Source organism: Arvicanthis niloticus, chromosome 21, assembly GCF_011762505.2.
Source record: "Arvicanthis niloticus isolate mArvNil1 chromosome 21, mArvNil1.pat.X, whole genome shotgun sequence".
Classification (NCBI taxonomy): Eukaryota; Metazoa; Chordata; class Mammalia; order Rodentia; family Muridae; genus Arvicanthis; species Arvicanthis niloticus.
The window spans coordinates 25682246-25705598 of record NC_047678.1 but is presented as its reverse complement, the minus strand read 5'-3'; the positions used below and the strand labels follow the sequence as shown (position 1 = coordinate 25705598).

Here is a 23353-nt window from a genome sequence, read left to right as displayed (position 1 = left end):
AAGGGGCAACTGGGAATTTCAGTTGTGGATTTAAATTGTGGGACATCAGAAGGGTAGAATAGTTGTCCTGCCCTCTATATGATCCAAATGAAAGCCACCACGAAGTCTCAATATTAAAAAAATAAATTTTCCTTGCCCCTACTCTGCTTTGTACACAAAAAGGATGTTAAAGACACAGAACAGCAATTTAGCTGCAAAGATGAAATCAATATTCCTGATGCTGCTGAGTGGCTTTTAGATCCTAGACATATGCTAAATATGTATTTTGTTGATTTTTTTTTCAGTAGAGCATGTTAATTAACATGTCTCAATTACCTACAGAATAATCTCTCTAAAATACTTGCCTCTGCTAATTTATTCATAAGATTACTCTCTCATTTCAGTAACCCTTTCCAACTCTGAGAAGATAAACCCAAGAGATTTTGAAAAGCTTCTACTTAGAGCATGAGTTCCCCAGTAATGGTATTTGAAGGTTAAATAAAAACAAATAAGTAGACTGTAGACAATAACTGAGACCAGCTGAGAAAGACAATGATTGTATAATTAAATAATCTAGTCTTGACTGTCATCGAGGGAGCTTTAGGACAAATGTCTTGGGTTCGGGAATTAGTCCCTCTCAAGGTTGTATGAGCCCATAATGAATAAGGCCAGCCCTGAGTAAAACAAGACAGTGAGCAGAGGGAGGATTCAGTAAACTGGGTAGCACCTCGTGTGCTCCCTAGCAGGGTGCCGTGGAAACTCTGCAGGAAATCCAAGATGGACATTCTGTTTTTACACTGGGCATGAAGAAACCCTGTGTAAGGAGCATCGCCCGTGAGTCAAGGCTTTATGAGTTCTAAAAAGCAATTGAGCTGTTTGCCTTACAGGTTTCTGACAACTGAGTCTAACTACCTCAAAGAGTTGGCGTTGTCTCTATCGAAAAGCACTAAACAAATGTCTGGTTTGGGTTGTTTTTTTAATTTTAATTTTTTCTAAACTTAAATGCTTTAATCAAATGTTCAGCCTTGGCATATTTTCCATTCCCAGATTATTTTTGTGTTTTCCACGGTGTAAATGAGTGAGTTTGGTGGTACAGCTCAGTGGTAGAGTTTCTGCTTTGCAAGTATGAGGCCTTGATTTCTATCCCGAGTACTTTCTCCTGTTAAACAACCAACAACCAACCAAACAAAGCCAGGTCTAATCATTTAAGCTAGGAAACAATGAATCATCATGTAGGTGTTCTAAAGACCCCAAGTGCTATAGGTTTTCATCTGCCCCAGTAGATGTATGAACCCTTCACAGTCAACTATCTTTATGTCTCTTGGAAGAGAACTCATGTAAAGCAATAAGAAGCTGCACACTCAACTTCAGTTTTCAATTTTGTTGAAGAATCTGCCACTGTAGTCACTGATTACGAAAAAGAAAAGAAAAGAAAAGAAATCCAACAACCTGGGCTAGGGGTTCAGTGTAATTGTAAAATTCCTCACGTGACATGTAAGAAGCTTGGAGTTTGAGCATTGGCTTGGAACAAGAAGTAAAGTTTCAGAATATACAACCACATAAAAAACAAAGGGCCTAAATGTCACTTCATTTTTCAAGAATGAAGTACAGTTGTATGATTTTAAAACATCACTAATTTAGAGTTGAGAGAAACTTCTCCATAGAACTCTTGAAGTCAAAGAGCCAAGTTTCTGCTTTACTTCCTAATATGGGCCTTAAAAACCATAACCTTAGTTTAGTTGTCTGATTTATGTCTTACTCTGTTCTTTCCCACCAATGTTGCCTTAAGCATTTTAAATGGCTGCCATGACACTTTGTCATTTGATTATGTCACATGTCATAGTGCATTAAACTCTTTACATTTTATAGGAACAACCAGCTAAATTTTAACCTTTTTTATCTAATTGTCTCTTCTCACTCAACCTACCAATTTGTATGCTTCTAGTTGTAAGCTGCAGAAAATGTCATGTGACAGGAAGTCCAGGGCATGCGAGGGTCTAGGTTGGTTGGCAGCTTAGCCGCACAGGGCACTGGCTTCTTCCTGTCACTACTTTTCAACCTTGCTGCTCACTTGTCACCAGAGATGTATGGGAAAAGGGTCCTGAGATCTTCGTTGCCCTCAAACATTCAGCATCATTTGGATGTCATGTCAATCATAGGCTGTTGAATCTCCCCTGAGACTTTCTGGTTCAGTTAGATCAAGGAAGAGTATGGGTATTTGAGTGTCATCCATAATGTCCACGAAGTACATACTTTATCATTTGTAGTACAATATTGAGATCTCTTTACTGCCTGCCCACCCTCCAAAGGGCCCAGTACCATTCTCATTTGTGAAACTCTTCTAGACAGGAACACTTCCAATGACCCCTGTGCTTGATGTACCAGGATCTTTGAAAAGTTTTCTGTCTGTTTGAAGAAGGGCCAGATCAAGTCTCAAATTCAACTTGTTCCCAGACTATAGGAATATCTTTATTACCTGCCTTCTGTGGTTCCCCATTTTACCATAATAGAGAATATTTGGTAATATTAAATTCTTTTTAATATCTTCTAATATAGTGTACAGGTATTCAGACATTGCCCCTTATAACCAAAAGCAAGCAAACAAACAAACAAGCAAACAAAAACAAAAAGTTACCTGAAGGCATATTGTAAAGGCTTCTGTTTTTCCATACAATAAGAGCTTTCCAGCCTAAAGATTTTAGCAATTTGCTTGTGTTTCACAAACTCTTTCCTGCTGATTTTGGATCTGTGTTTCTTCTCTCTTGCTCTCAAGTCATATTGGCAAATTGTAATTCCTCCTTCTAAATCAACTATCCTGCAAACCATCTCTTAGATATGGAGTCCATGTTTTGTGTAGCATGGTCAGTGACTGTAAGAGTCTGTGTAAGAGCATGAGTGATTTGGCCTAAACTTCAGAACTCTCATAAGCCTTGGGCTATTTTCTATCTTGAGTATCTCCCTTTCTACTTTATTATCATAACAGCCTCTTTCTCATTTATTTGCACAATAGGAAACACTGCAGAGAGAAATGGTTTTTGCAGGGGGCATGGAAGGACACAGAACAAGTTTAGGCAAAGAAAAGAATTATACGTATTGAAGTATAAAACGTGCTGCTTTTGAAGGTCTGAGGAAATACAAGCTTTTCCAAAGCTCTTCCAGACCAGAGTGCCATGGGGTAAAGGGCTGAAATGTTTCCTCTATGAAACTGAGAAAGCATCTGAATGAAGAAAAGAGGCCTAGCGAAAACTGCAAGTACAGCCAGTGGCCTCCAAACAGGATGCTAAATTCTCACTCATGACAGCCAAGTCACCAGGGAAGCTTCAGCAGAAGATGTGCCCCAGCACCTTAACCTTCCTTGGCTGCTCTAAAGCCGTTGCTTCCTCACACTCTCTTGTCCAGGAATGAAGAGTGTATTCCTTAATCCCTAAGATCTGAAAACTGTGCTGGAGATGAAAGCACTTTGGGTTTTAGTTAGGCATTGATATACACGCCATCAAAATCCAAAGCACAGGCTTAAATTTCCTATGTGCCAGGAAGTGTGCACCTCAGCATTGTTAGCTTCTGATTTCAAGTGGTTACTTGGAGTCAAAATCTATAATGTCCTCTGCTCTGGGCAGTGCTTGATACTGTTCAGGACTTATTCCTACATTGATCAAGAAGTCCCAGTTAACCCCTTTGTGGTTTTGGAGATGAATTGTTACATTGTTACATTCTGAAAATCCTGTAAATTCTCCCTCACCCCATCCTTTGCTCTGCAGCAAAACTCAGTAGCAAATATTCCACAATAAAGACTTGTAATGACAATCTGTAATGGCTATTCCTGGTTGTCAGCTTGACTGTATCTGGAATGAACTACACTCCAGAATTGGAGAGAACATCTGTAATCCAGATCTTGAGACTGGAAGATGCAAGTTTCTTACCTGGATCTTGGCATGGAGATCTTGAGATATAGTGGCCATGAAAAGCTTAGGCCCAGGCAAGGTAGTACATGCCTTTAATCTCAGGAGACTGAGGCAAGGAAATCTCAGTCCTGGGTTAGCCTAGGACAAAGCAAGTTTTAGATCCAGGCATGGTGGTACATACCTTTAATGTGGGCCACACCTTCTGCTGGAGGCCTACATAAGGACATTGGAAGAAGGAAAATTTACTCTTCGACTGCTTGCACTTACTTGCCAGCACATCTGCTGGAACCTATTTCTACAGAAGACCAGCTGAAACAACTAGCTTTGTGGACTGAGCAATTACTAGATTCTTGGACTTCCCATCCACAGCTGCCCATTGTTTGGTTAGTTGGACTATAGATTATAAGTCATCACAATAAATTTGCTTAACATAGAGAGCTGTTCCATAAGTTCTGTGACTCCAGCGAACCCTAATACACAATCTTTCAGATTATGCACTTATCCAACTAATCATATATATATATATTATATAATTATATATTTATATACATATGAAATATATGTATTATATATATGAATTACATATGTAATTGCATATGAATATACATATGTATTACATATATATGTATACACACACACACACACACACACACACACACACACACATATATATATATATATATATATATATATATATATATATATATACATATATGAAAATCAGATAGGGTGGTATTTCCTTTCCTTTTTGGGACTAGGGATTGAGCTCTGGCTGGATGCATGCTAGACTCTAGCCTGCCAGTGAGCTACTTCACCACCTCTCAGGATAGTATCTTTTAAAATGGATGCATTTACTTTTCACAGGAAGTCTAAGGTTCACAGAACTTGGGAGACTGCGTATCTATTTTACATGGAAATAATGAAGTCTTGAACTGATTCTTGTGCGGCTACTCACGTTCATCTTGTTTTCTTTATTCTTTAATCTTTTTTTTTACAGTTCAGTCTTTATGTGTATGTCCCTGCTGTATGTGTGTGTGTGGGGGGTGGGGGCTTATATCAGCTGGTGTATGCTGTCCGGTTGGTGGCTCAGTGTCTGAGAAATCTCGGGGGCCAGATTAGTTGGTTTAATCTGCTGGTCTTCTTATGGGGTTGCCCTCCTCAGCTTCCAGCTTTTCCCTAATTCAACCACAGGGGGCTCTAGCTTCTATCCATTGGTTTGGTGCAAGTATCTGCATCTGTCTCAGTCAGCTGCTTGTTGGGCCTTTCAGAGGGCAGCCATAATAGGCTCCTGTCTGTAAGCACACCATAGCGTCAGTAATATTGGGGCCTCCCCTTGAGCTGGATCCTAATTTGGGCCTGTTACTGGACCTCCTTTCCCTCTGTCTCTTCTTCATTTTTGTCCCTGCAGTTCTTTTAGACAGGAACAATTCTGGATCAGAGTTTTTTTTAATGTGGGATGGCAACCCCATCCCTCACTTGATGTTCTGTTTTTCTACTGGAGGTGGACTTTACAAGTTTCCCCTCCCCGCTGTAGAACATCCAAGGTCCCACCCTTTGAGTCTTGAGAATTTCTCATCTCCTGGGTTTTTTTTTTTTTTGTTTGTTTGTTTGTTTTTTTTTTTTTTTCCTTATCCTCAACTGCAACTCTTGGTTTACCTTCAACCCAGAAAACTGGCAATATATAGTAATGATTCCAACAACACTCAGTTCAGAACCTGTAGTATGGGGAGTCATGCAGTCCAAACTTTAAGAATAAAGATTAAGAGTCTACTTTAAAGTTCCCCAGTGTCCTCTTCTCAGTCTCCATCAAATTGTTCACAGTTTTGGATGCTATTAAATGTGCCTGTGGAATTCTGTGGGAGATAAAATCTTTGCATAGTACTTAGGGATCTGTGTGAAATTAAACTAACCAAACACTAGTCACTTGTATTGGATCCCTTCAATTTAAAATTTTTTGCTTTCAGCTTTTACTGTAGCATTGCAGAAACATGGGATCAAGCAGATGTATAGGGTTTCTGGCAGGCAGCTCTTAGACACTGATTTCCTATGACATTCTTTGCAGTGACCCCATTTCCTCATACTTGACACTTCACACGCCCTTTATTGTATAAGAAACATATTGTTGTATAGTTGGCGTGGGTTAACCTCTAAAAAGTGTCATGTTTTTCTTTTAGAAAAAATGTTCAGTTTTAGAGTCTGGGAAGATAGCTGTCAGTAATATGCTTGTCTTGAAGGTATGAAAACGTACTGAATTCTATCTCCAACTGAGCATGGTGGCGTGTGTTGGTAATTTCATTACTGGGGAGGCAGAGATGGGAGGCCCCCTAGGGCTTGCTGGCCAGTCAGTTTAGGTTAACTGTGTGTCCTAGGCCAATTATAGACCTGGAGATGAAGGGTATTCTGAGGATAGTACCCAAGGTTGGCTTCCACACACACACACACACACACACACACGAGCAGACATACATATGCATAAGCATGCTCAGTACATTTTTTTAGACCAACTATATGGGATAGTGGATAGTGGATAGTGAACTTCAGGGCACCTACCTTTGTCTGCTGACTTTTTCTAGGAAGTAGGTGAACTATTAATTTTGATGCTTTAGTTCAGATGATGTTAAAGGTTTAAAAGAAGACAGTAACTGAGGGAAGATTTAAAAAGTAGCTTTTCTAGTTTTATTCTAAAATCCATATTTCTTTATCATCTGGGTTTATAAAAATGGCAGCTATCATACTTGACACTTTGCATGTCCTTTATTGGGTAAAAAAAGTAGTTGGACTAGGCTAATTTATAGCAAGTATTTGTTTTTCATAAACTTTTAAATGTTCAAATTTTATTATAATATAAAAAGCAGGGTGGCTCATATCCTATTAGAAAAAAAGCACAGTTTGAGTAAGATTGGAGCATCACGACTGTTCTTCCCCATGCTTTCCCCAAGAAGCCTCATGGTTTTGCCCTTCTTGGTCATGTGACCACTCTTCTTTCTCATCTCCCTAGCCCCACTTTCTTTCTTGGTTGTGCTTTAGGTTAAATCAAAGTGCCCCACCACTGAGGAGCACTCTCAGCTCCTGTAACCACATTTTGCACATGATGCATTTAATTTTGCAGGTTACTGATGTTGGCTAGTGTGGGATGGTGATCTGTTACAGAATAGAAAAATCATCTCAAGCAACACATGCATAGGTTCATCTAATTAGTCCAATGACCAACAATACGGATGTCCTAATTTTCTTTTCTTTTGCTGTTATAAGACATCAAAAGCTGCCTGGGAAGAAAAGGGTTTATTTGGCTTAGAATTTCCATCACTGAAGCAATCCAAAGCAGTAATCTGGAGGCAGAAACTGAAGCAGAGCCCATGGAGGAATTCTGCTTACTGGCTTGCTTCTCATGGTTCCCTAAGCTTGGCATTGTGTATAACCCATGACCACCTGCCCATGGATAGCCCTGTCCACAGTGATCTGGGCACTCCCATAAATCACTTAGAATTCCCCACAGACTTGCCTGTAGGTAGGTCTGCATGATGGGAACATTTTCTCAGTTGAGCTTCCATTTTACCAAATGACACTAGCTGTGTTAACTTGATAAAAGAAACCCCAGCACAACAATAAAATTACAGTTTCCGTAAGTCTATATATGAATTCTAAGTGTTTATATAATGTAATCAACCTTATACACTTTGTGTTTTAAATTATGCTTGTTGTAACATTAATATTCTGTAAGTAAAAACTGCTACAAACTAATTTTAAAACTGAGCATGAGACAGCAATTTTATTATAGAAGCCACAGGCTTATGCCACGGGGCATACAAACATCATTAAGCATACATACCAAAGTGGAGATGAATTATAGATTTCTATACTAGCCTGGCCTGGAAATTGTGGCCATCTTCCGCTTCTGTTTCCTAGGAGTGGCATGAACTACTATGCTTGGCAAAAGCTCACTTTTCAAAATAGAAGGAGTATGTATGTCAACCCAGAAGCTGTCCAGAAGTTTTGATCCTAAAAGCGCTTAAGAGGCACCCTACACAGAAAGACAGACACTTGGTCCATTATATTGAATGTGTGTTTGGAAGCATGTTATAGGGCCCGATATAAAAGAGCAATTTTGCTATGGTTATTTGGTCATGGAGGAAAAATATCTGTAGAGGCTTTTTCTTTGGAGCAGATTGGGAGGGAGGGGGCGGGGGTCTTCGGAACATGCTCCAGAACTGGCCACAGGTGTAGTTCTGCCCTCTAGTGGATATAGGTGAGAGAGTGGTTCAATGGCTATTTGTGCTTTAAGAGTAGCAACTATTCATTAAAAATCATTCACTAGGGGCTTGTGTGAGGTGCTAAGTGAAAGGCTGACTTGGAAAATGATAGCGGCCAAGGTAATAGTGGTTCTTCGGCTTCGATGGTAGGGCGACTGGTTTCTAGATTCTATCCCTGCTATTCTGGTTGCATACACTCAGTGGGAATAGGCGTCCTTCCTCAAACTGTCATTCTGAACCTCGCCCTTTCATGACACATGGGGCTTCGGAGCACATCCCTGAGCAGGAAAGAATTTTGGAAACAGGCTCCGTGATGACTAGCCCTCGCAAGACCAGAGAAGCAGCCAGGGTTGATATTTACAAGTGAGGGTACGACGTGTGGGAGGCCGCTGACAGGAACACCAGCTTCTCTCTGCGTCGTCCGAGGAGATTGTGACGGCCGCGAGACGAGAGAGACTTTCAGGGCTGTGCAGAGATCGCCCAGACGACTCTGCACACGGCTATGGCTGTGCCCGTCTCTGTCTCGTTCCCGCGGCCGCCTCGAGAGAATGTGCGGCTGGAGACGAGGACGGGTGTGCTTCCGCCCCTTGCGCCGGCGGGTGTGTAGAAAGCGGGCAGGCACCATCCCGAGAGCCCCAGAGGAGCCGTGGGCCCCGCGCGCAATCCTTTACACCCTCTGCATCCCCGGACCACCTCCATTACGGCCCGCAGGCTCAGCCTCACTGCACTTCCGCTCACCCGCGCAGAGCGCCGGAGTGCGCCTGCGCGCGCGCCTCTCCCGGCGGAAGTGGTAGCGACAAAGCTCGGTGGGCGGCGGGCCGGGTAGTGCAGGGAGCGCCGGGCGGCGGGGAGGGGCGGAGCGCAGGAGGCGGAGGCGGGAGCAGAGCTGCTCGGCCGTGCGCGGAGCCGCTCGGAGCCGGCGGGCCGAGCTTGACGGGCCCCTCGCCGCTCCTCCTCTCCCCTCCCTGCCGCTGTCCTGCTCGTTCTCCTCGGGACCGGGCTGGGCTCCGTGTGGCGCCACCTTGCCACCAGCAGTACCCGTTCGCCCGAGGCGCGTGGGGCGCCCCCGCAGCCCCGCGAGTGAGTCCTCGCAGCCTGGAGGGAGGGGGACGTCTGGGGTGTCGGGGAGGATTCCGGGTATCCACTCCTGCCCCTATTTCCAGAAACTTCCAGGTCCGGAGGGAAGGGGGCGTTGGGGGGGGGGGAAGATCGTCTCTTGCCGGTAGGGCGCCTCTCGGGCGCCGCCCGGCTGGCGTGTGTCGCTGGCGCAGCGGGCGGCGCAGGGGGTAGACTAGGGTGGTGGCAGCTGGGCGGGGGTCGCCCTGCTCCTCTCCCCCCTCGTCAGCTCCGCTTCTCCTGGTTTCTCTTGCAGATGCTGCTGCTAGGGGTGGTGGGAGCAGCCGTGGGACGCGTGGCCGGGAGCGGGGGTGACAGCCTGGGATTCCGGGGTCTTCTCTTCCTTGTCCTCCTCCTCTCCTCTCTATTCCCAGTGTGGCCGTGGCTGACACTAAAGACTTTGTAGCCATCAACCAGAGTGCAGTTTCGATGGAAAATGAAGGTAAAGGCCCCTGGCAGATGGGTTTGTAACACAAGAGTTGAGGGTGTGGTGGTTTGCTTTTTAAGTAGCCTGTCTTTTCCCACCTTTTTATTTTCCTGATTTTATGTAATTGATTTTTTCCCCCTTTGCATGTGATGTCTGAGGATTTACTTCCCTAAGGGCATGTAGCTTTTATTTTGGTAACATGGGCATTGCGGGGATTAAGGTTCTGCGGGTGACAGCTTGATTCTGCTTTCCTGGGAAATTGTTATTTTCTTTAGCGTAGGGAATGGAACGGAAGTTTTCATTTGAGATAGCATCTGTGCACATCCTTGTAGCTCTTTGAAAGGAATCCGTGGATGGGAGTGGAAAGGGGAAGGGAAGGCGATGGATCAGATCGCTGTATATTTGCATAGCAAGCTTTGTTAGGGTGTGTGACTGAATTATAAAAAGGTTTTTAAAATAAATTCTAGCTTTGGCAAAAAGCGTTTTTGAACTCAGATTAAGGGGAAGAAAAACAAAAACAAAACCCGAAAAACCCTAACCCTTGAGTTTAATGAAATTTTATGAGAGTTTGCTGTCTTAAAGTCCCTCCCTATTTCAAAACATCTTTGGGAGGTTGACAGTGGAACCTGTTTGTCCCCATTACACATTGTTTTGGACGCATTCGGCTGTCATGTTACTGAACCACTTTGGCCTCATTCAAGTGATGCTTCTCATTTATATAGCACTTAGGTTTTTTAAAAGTATTGAATAACTGAATAAATGATTTTTCTTCCCTTTTGAACTAACCATGTTTATTGTTTATACTGACTTCTGGCTTGTGTGTAATTATCTTTCTTTTTTCCCCTCTCCTTTTTTGACTGGACTGCAAGATGCTAGAAAAGGTATTTGACAAATAATTTCTTCCCTGCCTCCCCCCACCCCCACCCCCAATTGTTTGCTTTTAAAATCTTTATCTGGTACACAGGAGCTGCAGTTAAGCTGAATGTTTTTTCCATTGTTGAGAATGTAAGCTTGATTGGCTAAGCAGGACTTTAAATTTTAAAATAGGTGTTTCTTGTGGATGTCGTAATCTGTTGTGCTATTGGAGAACCATGGCATATGTAAGAAATATGATGAGAGGCATGGTTAACTTGCCCAGTTTCATTCTAGAGGGATAATTGGTGGACTGCATTTTCTGACATGCTAAAGTGTGTAACTGCAGAGGAGTTATGCTAATTAGATCTTGAGGAAAGCAGTTTTTTTTTCTGATGGCAAATTGTTTTTCTAAGCCCTTTTCCTCTTGTCTTTTATAGATTTAAGAAAGTCAGATTTGTTTTTTATAAGACAATATTAAGTCCATTCATATAATGGTTCCTATTTAGAAATTTCAGTAAGTAAAATCTCAGAGTTATTGTACATCTGTGAGCTATTTTCAGAGTATTACCAGATTTCGGAGAGTAGCCTGAAGTAGGTGGATACTTGGCTGCTGGTTTTCTTTCTGGATGTTTTAGGAATCAGAGCATGAGTAGTGGAGCTAGCGCCCATCTGCTGAGGTAGAGGGGGTGGTTATTAGGAGTATGTCTGTATTTTATGGCCACACAAGAATGGTGTGTCCTCATAGTAAGAGTAAAACGTCTTAAAAACTTGAAGGGCTTTCTGTCCCATTATTTTTGACTATCAAGAGATGATGTTTGTTAATTTCTTGCTAAATTAACACATTTTTTAAACTGTTTAAATATTTTTTTAGAAGAATTTGGAGATAGCTTGGGATCTTCAACAGCAATTGACTATCTTAAAATAGATTTGTATTTTTAACAGGTTAGAAAGTGTGGAGCCAAAATATTAAAATCTTGCCCTAATGCAAATCTGTATGGATTTTAGGCAAAAATTTTTACCATTGCTGAGTTTCACCTATAAATTGGGATTGAAAATGTGTAGCTCTCAAAGTTGCCATGCTGGGTGAGAAACACCGCAGACTTTCTTCTGGGAGGGGGAATGCTGGACTAGTGCATGGTTTATGCAGCTAGGCAACTCACTGAATGCTGCATCTCCACACTGTTCTCCCTTCTCCACACTGTTGAGGCTTTTGTGCTCTGTTTTTTCATGTATAAAGATAAGGGTTTTCATAAACGCTCAAAATAGCATCTGGCATATAGTAATTACTCAATACATGTTAATTGTTAATAGCCTAGTCCACTGTGATGCATACTGTTATGCGACCTGGCATTAAAGTCATAACAATTAAGGAATTTTCTGTAGAGTTAATCAATGTTAGGGTTCCATCAAGCCATATTATGAGAGTGTTAATTTCCCCCAAATCTGACCCTGTGCTTCTGAGCATGGGATATTGCCATCTCTGATGGTTGGTATAGTAAGTGAAGCCAGAGGAATGGTTGACACAGCTTTAGTAGGTGATTAAGCTAGGGTCAGCAGATAAGTTACCTGGTTAGGTGTGAACTGTGTAGGGTTATCTGATAGTAGCTCTCTGGAGCACCTTCATGGAAAGAATCCTTAGCAGTCATGTTTAGAGCGGTTGTGTCCTGGGAGGAAATGGCTTTATCCGTTTACTTCCGACTTCAGCTGGAGAGGGATTTACTATAGCACCAGAGTTTGATTCCTCTAGACTTTTTTCCCCACAGGGCCCACTTAAACATTTTCTGGAAAACTTGACTTTTAGCCATAGTCGTCTAGATACTTGTGTACTTCCTACCAGTCAGTAGGAACACTCGAAGCCTTAATTAGTTTCCAGGAATTTTAAGGATTTAGTCCTAGACAACCAATTGTTGGAATTTTTGTCTAAATATTTTGGAAGTTCTTTTAAAATACTTATTACAAGCTGAAGTAACAGGTAGCTGTCACTTAGTAATCTGAGACATGTATATACAGATTTTTTATTTTTTAAAAGTTGTTGATAGTTTGAAAGATACCTTATTAGAAAAGACACTTGTAGCTGGAGGGTTTTATAAATATATATATATATATATATATATATATATATATATATATATATATATATATATATTTTTTTTTTTTTTTTTTCCTTCCTGTTAACTGATTTAGTCTTTGCAACAAATCTGGCCTTTTCTAAGGGACTTTTCTAAGAGTTTAATCATTTTTTTTAAAAATACTGTTTGATTGTCTCATTCTTGAATAGAAATATAATAATCTTCAGGATTTCAGGAAATGTTACATCCAGCTAGAAAACAACACCTTATCTTTTTTTGATATCATTTGTATTTATACTTTTTAAAGTGGTTTGTCACACAGTTTCAGATGGTTAGTTGTTTTGGGATGGCTCAAGAAAGTAGTGTGTCAGGGCAGCTGTAGGGACTCTAGAATGGAAAGAGCAGAGGGAAAGAAAACACTTGAGTTTTATTCCAACTTATAAAAGTATCTTAAGTCTCAAAGTGTGTGATATGTAGTTAATTTTATTTGTACATTTATCTCTAAGATAGTCTTAATTGGCACATGAAAATAGCCTGAAACTAAAAGAATATCTAAGAACATTTAAACAGCAGAGGATATTTTAGAGTTGTAAGTAATAGACTCAATAGCCTTTAAAAACTTTTTTTTTTTTTACATTTTGTGTGTGTGCACGTAAGTCTGTGCATGTACATTTACACGTGGCAGGTTAGAGGGTGACTTGGGAGTTGGTTATCTCCATGTGGGTTCTACAGATTGGATTTAGGTTGTCAGGCTTGTTGTCAAGTGTCTTTACCCACTGAGCTATCTCGCCAGATTAGCAGTAGCCTTTTGACAGTTAACTTAGCATTTGTGTGTGTGTGTGTGTGTATGTGTTTGTGTGTTTATATGCACCTGTATGTACGCGTGTGCTTATGGATGTACATGAGAATATAGGGGGCAGAGGTTACTTTGTGCTGTCAGCCTAGATAGCCTTATTTTTTGAGGCAGGGTCTCTTACTGAACCAGGAGACACAGATTTAGCCAGGCTAGTTGGCCAGTGAGCTGCAGGGATCCACCTGTCTCTATTTTTCTATCCCCAGCTGGGGTTACAGACGTGTCTGTCACTGTATCAAGATTTTATGAGGTTACTGGGATCTGACCTCAAGTCCTCATGCTTATGAAATAGTTACTTCATGAAGTAAAACATCTTGAGCCCTGGATTGTCTTAATATTCTTACCAATTAATGTCAACAGAATCAAGTTTTGTTAATTGAAACATGAAACACAATAGTTGTCTGGGGAACACACTCATGAAGCCCAAAGCTGGTTCTCTTTGGAAATTTTCCTTAACCAGGATATGTTTTACAAGTTGAATTTTGTTTTAAAGGTGGCAAGAATACCATATCTTGGTAGTAAAGTAAGTTTGGGTGAATTTGAAATTGCCCCTTTGTTACAGCCAAAAAGATAGCTTATTGATAGGTTTGGTGGGACACACCTTTAATCCCAGTAGTTGGGAGGCAGAGGCAGTGGGATCTTTATGAGGTCCAGGCCAGCCTAGTCTACAGAACAAGTTCCAGGACAGTCAAACAGCCAATACAGAGAAACCTTGTCTGTCGTGGTGGTGGTGGAGTGGTGGTGGTAGATAGCTTACCATTAGCTCAGGAGAGTCCTCAATTTACCTTGCTTTTAAAAGATAGTGCTTTTGTAATGACTTAAAGGCATTTATTACCACACAGCTCTTTCTGCTGTTCCTGAGGTCAGGTGGTAAAAGGAGATAAAGATGGTTGGTGAGCTCTCAGGTCAGTGTCATAATTTCATACAAGAAAAAATTTGTCTGACATTTCAGGCTCAGTTGATACATTTCTTCATTTGATATATTTCTTTGACTTTTAATGGCCAGAGTTTATATTCACTTACTAATTTATATGCATTTGTTACCGTATCCATTGTCTTTTGGCTTTAAGTCATTGTTGCAAGAGTTATTATAAGTCTTAGAATATAAGTAGTTTGTTCGGATTGTGTTGAATTGGGTTCCCTTGGGCCAAACTTGGATGCATTTGAAATGTGATGAAGTTTGAAATGTGAAAAGATTAATGATTTGGGCAGTGATTAAACGGGCCAGGAACATTATTTCAGAGTGGCTGTAACTGGCCCTTAATTTGTTTCTGCTTGCTTTCTTTTTCTGCTACAGGTATTAGAGAATTTAGAAGTTGGACTTACGTAATATACCTGTTAATTATAATTGCTTAAGTAAAGCCTTTGGTTTTGACATGTGGTCATTTTGTAAATGTGCTGACGGAAAGTTGTGTGTCCCTGCTCCCAGGATTCATGCAGTAATCTAACATGACGTTCTTAGAAAGGCTTGCCAGTATCCTTGTAAATACTATTTTTATTTATTCATGTAGAGTTAGACTGCAGCAGATGTTAGCTGAAGGCCTGCTTGTCAGCCCTTCACAGAAAAACATGGCAGCTGAAGGTGGAGCATGGAATGGTTCTGAACGTCGTGCTGGCTTCAGCAGCTCATTGCCTTTGGCCTTGGGCAAGACTCTGGGTTAGAGCCCACTGCAGCATGCAGTCAGGAGGGATAAGGCTTTCTTGAGGAACATTGCAGTAATGTTTTAGGGCAAAGGTAGTAACTTAAAAGGAGTTCTGGATTTCCTCTCATCCTGTGGCCTTTCACTTACAGCCCCCAGAACTCAGCCTCTGATGTCATTTCATTCATACATGTTATGTTGTACCCATCCAGTCCTGACCTCACAGTGGCTCTAGTAGGCATTGCTGGGCAGTTGTAGTGTTTCTTTAGTAGAGTATTTGCTTTTCATCCGAGTTTCTACATTGGTGGGTGTAGACATATTTGGCCCAGGCTTTTGGGAGTCTGAACTTTCTTTTTCTGTGAAATGTCATTGGTACATTTTTTCCAGAGGAGGCAAAAGTTTCTCATGTCTTGAGTAGCAGAAATAACACGTGGTGCACTTTGTAAAGGCATGTTAAGTAATCTCTTCTATGGTTTTTCTTAATGCCTGTGAGGGCTGCTATTATCCAGAGTTGATATCTGGCTTGTGGATCTAGAACCTGTGATCTTGTGTGAACTCCAGTGTCCTGTCTACCCCAGAAAAAGATGTAACCATTGCCGACTGGTTTTTGTTTGTTTGTTTTGTTTTTAAATGAGTCTTACAGGACTGTGTATGGAAAGAGGTTTTAAATCAAACACCAGTTTTGTTAAAAGATTTGTTAGAAGGCTCAAAGTAAATTCTTTAGAGACTCTTGGGTCATCTCTTACTCAGTCTGAGCAAGGACTGGCATATATGTATTATTGATTGAAAAGTTGGCTTTCGCCCTGCTTCTTTCATCTGGGGGTAATTTCATACTCCAGAGAACATTTGGCTTTGTCTAGAGACATTATTGGTTGTCATTGCTGCAATGGGCTTGTGGCATCTAGTTGGTAGACACCAAGGATGCTGATACTGTACACAAGTTAGCACCTCCCTCATCCCTCTTCCAAATGATGGTACTTGTTGAGAAACACTTTTCTAACCAAAGGGAACACAGTTACTTCTGAACCTTAGTTTCCTCCTTTCCCAAGAGGTGGTAACTACACTTAGGTTCCTCAGGTTAAATAGGGTCGTGTGTGCACAGGTGCCCCACAGCCAAAAGCTGCAAAGCACATGCAGATTTTCTTTAACTTAGTTGAAGGAAAGAGTTAGAGAAATTTTGGTCACTGATGTTTTAGTTTAGGATTCAAAGGCTTTAAATATTTGTCCAAGTTCTAAATTGGATGTAAAGAAAACCTTTAGTAGGGTTTTTTTTTTTTTTTTATATATATAGATCAGTGCTTTTCTTGTGGTTTTACTAAGTATGCTGCTTCTTTGGCTTGGGATTTTAGTATTTTATAATTAGTAGTACACAGAAATACTGAAAGCTGTATTAAATGTTTTAGCTTCTGCTAGTAAACTACTTTTAAAGACTTAGTAGCTCCCCACTGCACCTGGAACCACACACACTGACACACAAGCACAAGGGTGTGTCACAACAATGAATATGATTTCATAAGGTTTAGTTTGCAGTGGCCTGCAGTTATCACCAGCACAGTGCTTAATGAAGTGACTATTTATAAAAAGATTGATAGAAAATACGATGGGATCTAGCCTTTGCTACAGCAGTTGATGAGAATGGCAGCAAAGGCTTCCAGTGCTTACTGTTGGGTAGTAGAAAAAGTACCAGATCTGAAAAAGGTCTAGGTAACATGACCTATCCCTCCCAATAGATGTCTTCAGGAGCTCGTATGACGTGATATTTATGAACTATGCTCACTTTGCAACTTGACTAAAACAACAGCAAAAAACCAATGCCAGATTCTTTCCATAGAATAATATAATTCAAGTGTGATTATTTATCTGTTGGATATAAATCTAATTGTTTAAGAAGTTGTTTTTCTAAAATTGAGTTAAACTTTTTCTGTTGTGTTAATGTTAGATTTACATAAAAGGTGCAGTACTAGTTCACAGAGTTCCCAGGCATCTGCCTCCTGGATTCCCTTATGGTTGCACTGTATATACACATGGTGTAATTAAGAAGCCCAAGAAATCCACAATTATTGCTCTTTCTAGCCTCCTGTAGGCTTGCCTTCCCTTCTAGGTGTCATTGCCCTTGTGTTCTTCTGTCTGTTATGTTTCTAGTCTTCTTCCTCATTGTATGTGAGCAGGCCACTTGAAGAGTGATGGTCAGCTTTTCTTCTTAATGGTCCCTTGATTTTAGTTCATTAGGTGATTGATTCATGACTGTATGTCTTATGACTGGTAAAGCTATAGTGATCTCTTGATTAAGGTACTGTCTGCCAGGTTTTTTCATTCAAAGTCGGTTATCCTTTTTGCAGTTACTAATCCAAATTATTTTACCTTTGTGCTAGAATAGTTAAGAATCTCTTTGTCATGAGCACTTCTAGTGGGGAAACACTTTACACCTGCATGTCCCATCCGGTGTGCTGCACCCTCATTTCCTCAGGCTCGGTCCCCATCTGTACTGTTTCTTGGAGGTAACAGTTACTTCTGTGCTGCTTGCTTAATGACTGCCACTTTCCTCATTCCTGTGGTTCTTTTCTGAAAGATTTATTCATTTATGTATTTTACATATATGGATACTTTGTCTTCATGTGTATCTGCATAACAGAAGAGGGCCTTGGATCCCATGGAACCACAGTTGTGAGCCATCACATGGGTTTTGGGAGTTAACACTCAGGACCTCTGGAAGAGCAGCCACTGCTCTTTACCATGAAGCCATCTCCCCAGCACCATTCCTGTGGTTCTTCAGAATGTACTGTTTTGTATTCCTGTTTATTATTTATGTGGGTTTTGAATATTTATTTTATGACTTAAGATAGAATATAGTTTTGTTGATCAAACTATTCCTGTGTCCTTTTTATAAATGCAATCTTATTTTGATAGTACTAATATACTTTCTGGTGCTACATGATGTTTGGTGTATCTTGGTTGTTGTGTTGTTTATTTGCACCAACTGTAGAATTCTACCATTTTCCTAAAGGAGTTGGGAGTATATAGAGAACAGTACCTAGAAACCAACATGTGGGCGGTAGGTGAGCTCAGTGCTCCTGCGGTCTTGTTGGATTAAGTTAGCAGATCATGTATAGTAACATGCACATCTACGTGTTTTCATTTCCTTGCCTGTCACTTGTATTACACATGAATTCTGTAAGTGGACACTGATGATTGTTCCAACTTGTGGAACCACAGGTTCTATTCTAGTCTACCACTTGTTAAAGTCTCTTTCCTACTATACTCTGTGCTACTTGGTCCTGGTCCTGGAACCCTGAACAGAGGCAATGAAGGAATGTAGACAGGACAGACACAGAGACACTTATACAGAAAAGCTGGGGTCAGGAGGCCTGTGTATGCCTTTATGAAGCCTCTCCAAATTCATAGCAACCTGCAGCCTCAGTGTTAATTATTTATAGCACCAAGGGATTGTGATGTGGTGGGTTAGCATCTGTAGGTGAGCAGTGGTTGGTAGAGTTTGCATACATTGCAGACATTTGCACTTGGAGCAAAGGCAGGCTTTGCTATATGTCTGAGCCTGATTTGGGGTATCTGTATGTGGAGGTGTCTGTCAGTTTCCCATGGGTCTGAGACATCTGGATTTGGCTGGTGCCATATCAACAACACAGGCTTCCTCTGCCCCACGTCTTCCTTCTTATGTCTGTCTTGAACGTTCTCATCTCCAGCAATCAATTGACTTGTTCAAAACCATTTCCTCCTAAGAAGTACATTAAACATGTTGTTAGCGTGTATGAATGATGCAGATGTTTGGTTGTGCATGCCATGCTACACATGTGGAAGTTAGATGACAAATGTGTGGGTTTGTTCTCCGGCTGTCTTTATGTGGGTTCAGGGAATGAAACTCAGGTCACCAGGCTTGTGTGGCAAGTGTCTTTATCTGTTGAGCTATCTCTCTGGTTCAGGAAATAAAGTTTAAAGTAGAACACACTATTTTTTCATTAGCTTTACTGTATGTAGGCAGAGTCTCCTTTCCAGAAGTCCTTGGTTTGGTCTCATCTTTGCCTACTTGGGTTTTCATGTGCAGTGCAGGTTAGGTTCAGCTTCTTACCATTTGTACTCTGTTCTAGTCCCCTCCACCTGTTTAAATCTGTTTGAAGTGAAGTGTGACCACATCTCTTTTCTGTTTATTTGGAGTAGGACAGCTCTCCTACTTTGTCGTAGAGAGCTGCTCATGAGAGGGCTGGATTTGCTTCCAGTTGGGCAGAGCTATATTGCTGTGCCTGACTACAGTTGGAGTGTAAGGAGCTGTGCTGAGGCAGTCATTCCCCTGGGCTGGCTGGCTTGGTTCCCTAGTTACACTTTTCAGTCCTCCATCTCCCTCCACACTGGGGAATTCGTACCAGCTAGAGTTCTGTGACTGTCAGTTGGATGTTGCTTCCCCAGATGAATCTTCTTTGCTCTGGATGCCTTGCTTTAGACCTAGAGTCACCTGGCTAAATGCTTATTCTCTGTTGCGGTAGTAAATGATGATTTGTTTTGTAAACCTTGACCTTTACTAAAAAAAAAAAAAAGAATCCACATTCCATAAAATTCAGTTTTGAGTGTAACTCAGTGTGTGTTGGCATATTCACAGTGTCATATATAGTCTGATTACAGAGCTATTACATTAAGTCCCCGAAGACGTCTTTACCCGAATAGCATTCACTTCATAGTCTTCCCTTCCCCAGCTCCTAGCAACCACTAATCTAGCCTCTGTGTTTGGATTTTCCTAGTCTGGGCATTTTGTATAAACGTAATTGGACAATATGAGACTTTATGTTTGGCTTCTCTCAGTTTATTCATGCGTTGATATGCATTAGTACTTTATTCCTGTTCATGGCTGAATAATATTCTGAGGTATGGCTGTATTGTATTTACTAACTGACCATTTGATGGACATTGAAGTGTTTCTTCTGTTGGGGCAGTTATAAGTAATACTGCTGTGAATGTTTACATAGAGATTTTTGCATGAGTGTTTTTATGTAGGAGTGCCATGCGGAGCCATATGCTGATACTTTGTTTAACTGAGGAACTGCAGCAGTATGGGATCAGTGCAGGTGTCAGAATAATTCCTGACACCTTCTCCTGCACTTTACCATTCTGTTATTAAATCGCCACCTCAGGAATATGAAGTGGCTGTACAGTCTAGTTTTGGTGTGTATTTCCCCAGTGACTGATGACGCCCAGGACCTTTTCATGTGCTTGCAGGAGTTCAGGTCTCTAACGGCTTCATAATTTGGTTATTTGCCTTTTATTTTTTAGCTAAGAGTTGATCTATCTATCTATTTATCTACCTATCTATCTAAGATATATGTGTATGTCTTATGTATATATCTAAGAAATAAAAGGCAAATAAATATATATGTATATATGTATACATATATACATACATACATATATATATACCGCCATATCCATCCATCCTAAATATTGCATAGAAATTTATCCTTTACTGATACTTACGTAAGAGTCAATTGCACAGTTATTTATTAGGCCATTATCAGAGATGGTTTTCAAGTATTTCCCTGGTTCTTTGGGCTTTCATTTTTATTTGTCTTTTTTTTTTTTCTTCAGAGCTGAGGACCAAACCCAGGGCCTTGCGCTTGCTAGGCAAGTGCTCTACCACTGAGCTAAATCCCCAACCCTTCATTTTTATTTCGTGATGATGTAGTTTTCCTTCTATTTATCATAAAAATTGTGATTATTTATGGTTTTGTTTGCTTTGGTTGTAGACCATGACGATTAAATGTGATACAGATTTATGTTTTATTCTGGGCATTTTAGTTTAGCTTTTGCCCTTGATCAATTTTGAGATAAAATCCAGCTATATTGTTTTGCAGGGAATGCTACTATCCAGTGCCATCCATTTAGGAGACCGTGTCTTCTCTGAGTTGTCTTTGTGCCCTTGGTTTTCCATAAGTGAAGTTTCTCTCCTGGCCCGTGGCTCTGTTCCATTGTCTCTGTCTGTGCTGATGCCAGCATCACACTGTGTGACGACTGCATGGCTTTTCTGAAACTGAAATATGAGGCCAGCTTTTCTCAGACTGCTTGTTTTACTGTGGATCCCTTGCATTTCTGTGTGGGTTTTGGGATCTGCTTGTCTGTTTCTGTGAAAGAGGTACTTGGAATTTTTATAGGTATTACAGTGACTTGTTCTTTACTGAGGAGTCAGTATTCTTACATAGGTAAAAAAAAAAAATGGCTTTAAAAGAAGGATTTTGTTTATTTTTGTTTTATGTGTATGTGTGAGTGCCTACGTTGATACCTGTGTACCACATGCATGCCTGGTTTCCTAGGAGGCCAGACGACGGTGTCAGATTCCCGTGAGCTGAGCTGGAGTTACAGAGAATTGTGAGCCTCCCGATGTAAGTGTTGAGAACCAATCTGTGGTCCCCTGCAAGAGCAGCAAGAGCAGCAGGTGCTCTAAACTGTGGAGTCATTTCTCCAGCCCCACAAGTAAGGCGTTTGGGTTGTTTACCTTGAGATAGGACCTTTTTCTAGGTAACTGTATAAAGAGGCTGTGTAAGAACTTTAACTTATCCTGTTTTATTTCTCTTCTCTTTGCTTGCTTCCACAAAGAATAACTTGGAGAAAAAAATGAATTATTCAGTCAGGGTTATAAGGATGGCTAGATGACCTTAGGGAGGAAATGGGAAGTTGGAGTGGGAAATACTTTAAAAAACATGACATGAAATCTCAAAATCAATTATATACATACTTGAAATAGTGAGAGAGTGTACTTTCCTCAGAAGATTTTTATCTACAAGAAATAGTAACTTGTAGAGAAAAAAGGCAAAAGGCACAAGGATGTATCTCACTGAGAGCGAGCGGGGTTGTGGGTGGAGAAGAATGGAAAGGTTTGCAGTGCCAGTGGTGAAGAAGTAAACTCAGTAGAGCCAGCACCATCTGGGCACTGGCACATGTTTGCAGCAGAGGCAGAAGGATCTGTAGTTCAGTGTTAGCCTGAGCTGATGTAGCAAGCTCCTGTCTGAACCCCTTCCCACCAAAAGCAGAAAAACAAACCTACATATTAATAATTATTTCCTCCTCATCTGATTGGTAGCAATTAGAACTCTGCTTATGCCAGGCCCTGGCAAGATTCCAAGCAGAGTGGAAGCTCCTGAACACGGTGAGAGAGTCCTGACACAGTTCTTTGGAGGTCTGTAGCAGTAACTACCAGAATAATAAACACATCAATATTGTCTCTTCTGAGTGCAGCTTAGACTTGCACAGTGGAGTGCTGTCCTGGGATGTCTCCTGCAGCAGATGCGGGGACAGGTTCCAAGATGAAGTGAGTTAAAACAAAGTAATTGTAGTTGTTTGGTTCTGTTTGTAATAGTGATAAAAAAAAAAAAAAAAAAAAAAAAAAAACCAAAATTATTTAAGCATGTCTACTCAGAAGGTGGTGGCACTGTGTGGCTTGACAGCTCACCTCTGCGCATACAAGGATTGAGATATAAACTGCCACCATGTTTATCTCAAACGTTTTCTTATGGCTTGGCTCCCCCTCTCCCTTTTTTAATGAGCAAGTTTTTATTTTTATAAAGAATATCATAAAATAATAATATACTATACTTTAGGAATAAGATTTTTTTCCCTGTGTACAATCCTTGCTGGTCTCCAGAGATAAATACATTTTTTGTTGTTATTTATATTTGTTCTACTGCAATGGATTAGAATGGACATTTAAATTTAAGTACAACTCTTTGGTAGCATTTAGAACCTTTAATTTCATTTTTAAGTATTGTAAGCATGGGAGAAACCATGATTTACTAGCTGTGATTATGCTAGGGTTTTGTTTCTGTGGTGCTGGGCCGCCAGTCCAGAGCTTTGTGAATGCTGAACAAATGCTCTGTCGCAGAGCAAGAGCTGTCCTGATACTGCCGGATATAGTTCCACTATGAAGAACATTTAAGAACTAGCCTGAATGTGAGCCCCAGAAAGGCCATGCCTTGGAAGTTAGAGCTCAGTATGGAGGGAACCATTTCATAGCATCTCCTCAGAGAGCCTACCCACTCAGCTCTGGAAACTTGTGTGTGCACCTACCATGGTTCACAGTGCAGTAAAATCCCCAGTACTTGGCAGATGATCCCTGGAATTATCAGGATTAGAAGGGGGCCAACTTCCTATCCCATATGAAATGGTTTCAGTGCTTTCTTAAGACATTTCTGGCAACTGTTGGAGTTGGTTGTATTCATTTTGCTCTTAGACAACATGCCATGCTTCCCATCCTGAAGTATTTGACTG

At 40.9% G+C, this 23353-nt stretch overlaps 1 protein-coding gene across 6 annotated transcripts in view; it reads left to right on the top strand.

The window, feature by feature from the left end:
* Positions 1-23353, top strand: part of Atp2c1 (ATPase secretory pathway Ca2+ transporting 1) — a 106974-nt gene that overhangs the window by 19354 nt on the left and 64267 nt on the right. The window contains exons 1-3 of one of the 6 annotated variants that reach the window (XM_034483828.2): positions 9067-9211; positions 9504-9689; positions 10544-10555. The exons of 1 other annotated variant lie outside the window; for it this stretch is intronic. In XM_034483828.2, coding sequence (XP_034339719.1) covers positions 9684-9689; positions 10544-10555 — 18 coding nt within the window. In that variant the 5' untranslated portion in view covers positions 9067-9211; positions 9504-9683. Of the gene's footprint in view, positions 1-8935; positions 9212-9503; positions 9690-10543; positions 10556-23353 lie in introns of those variants that run through there. 4 more of the 6 variants (XM_034483829.2, XM_034483830.2, XM_034483831.2 and 1 more) reach the window with 4 other exon arrangements.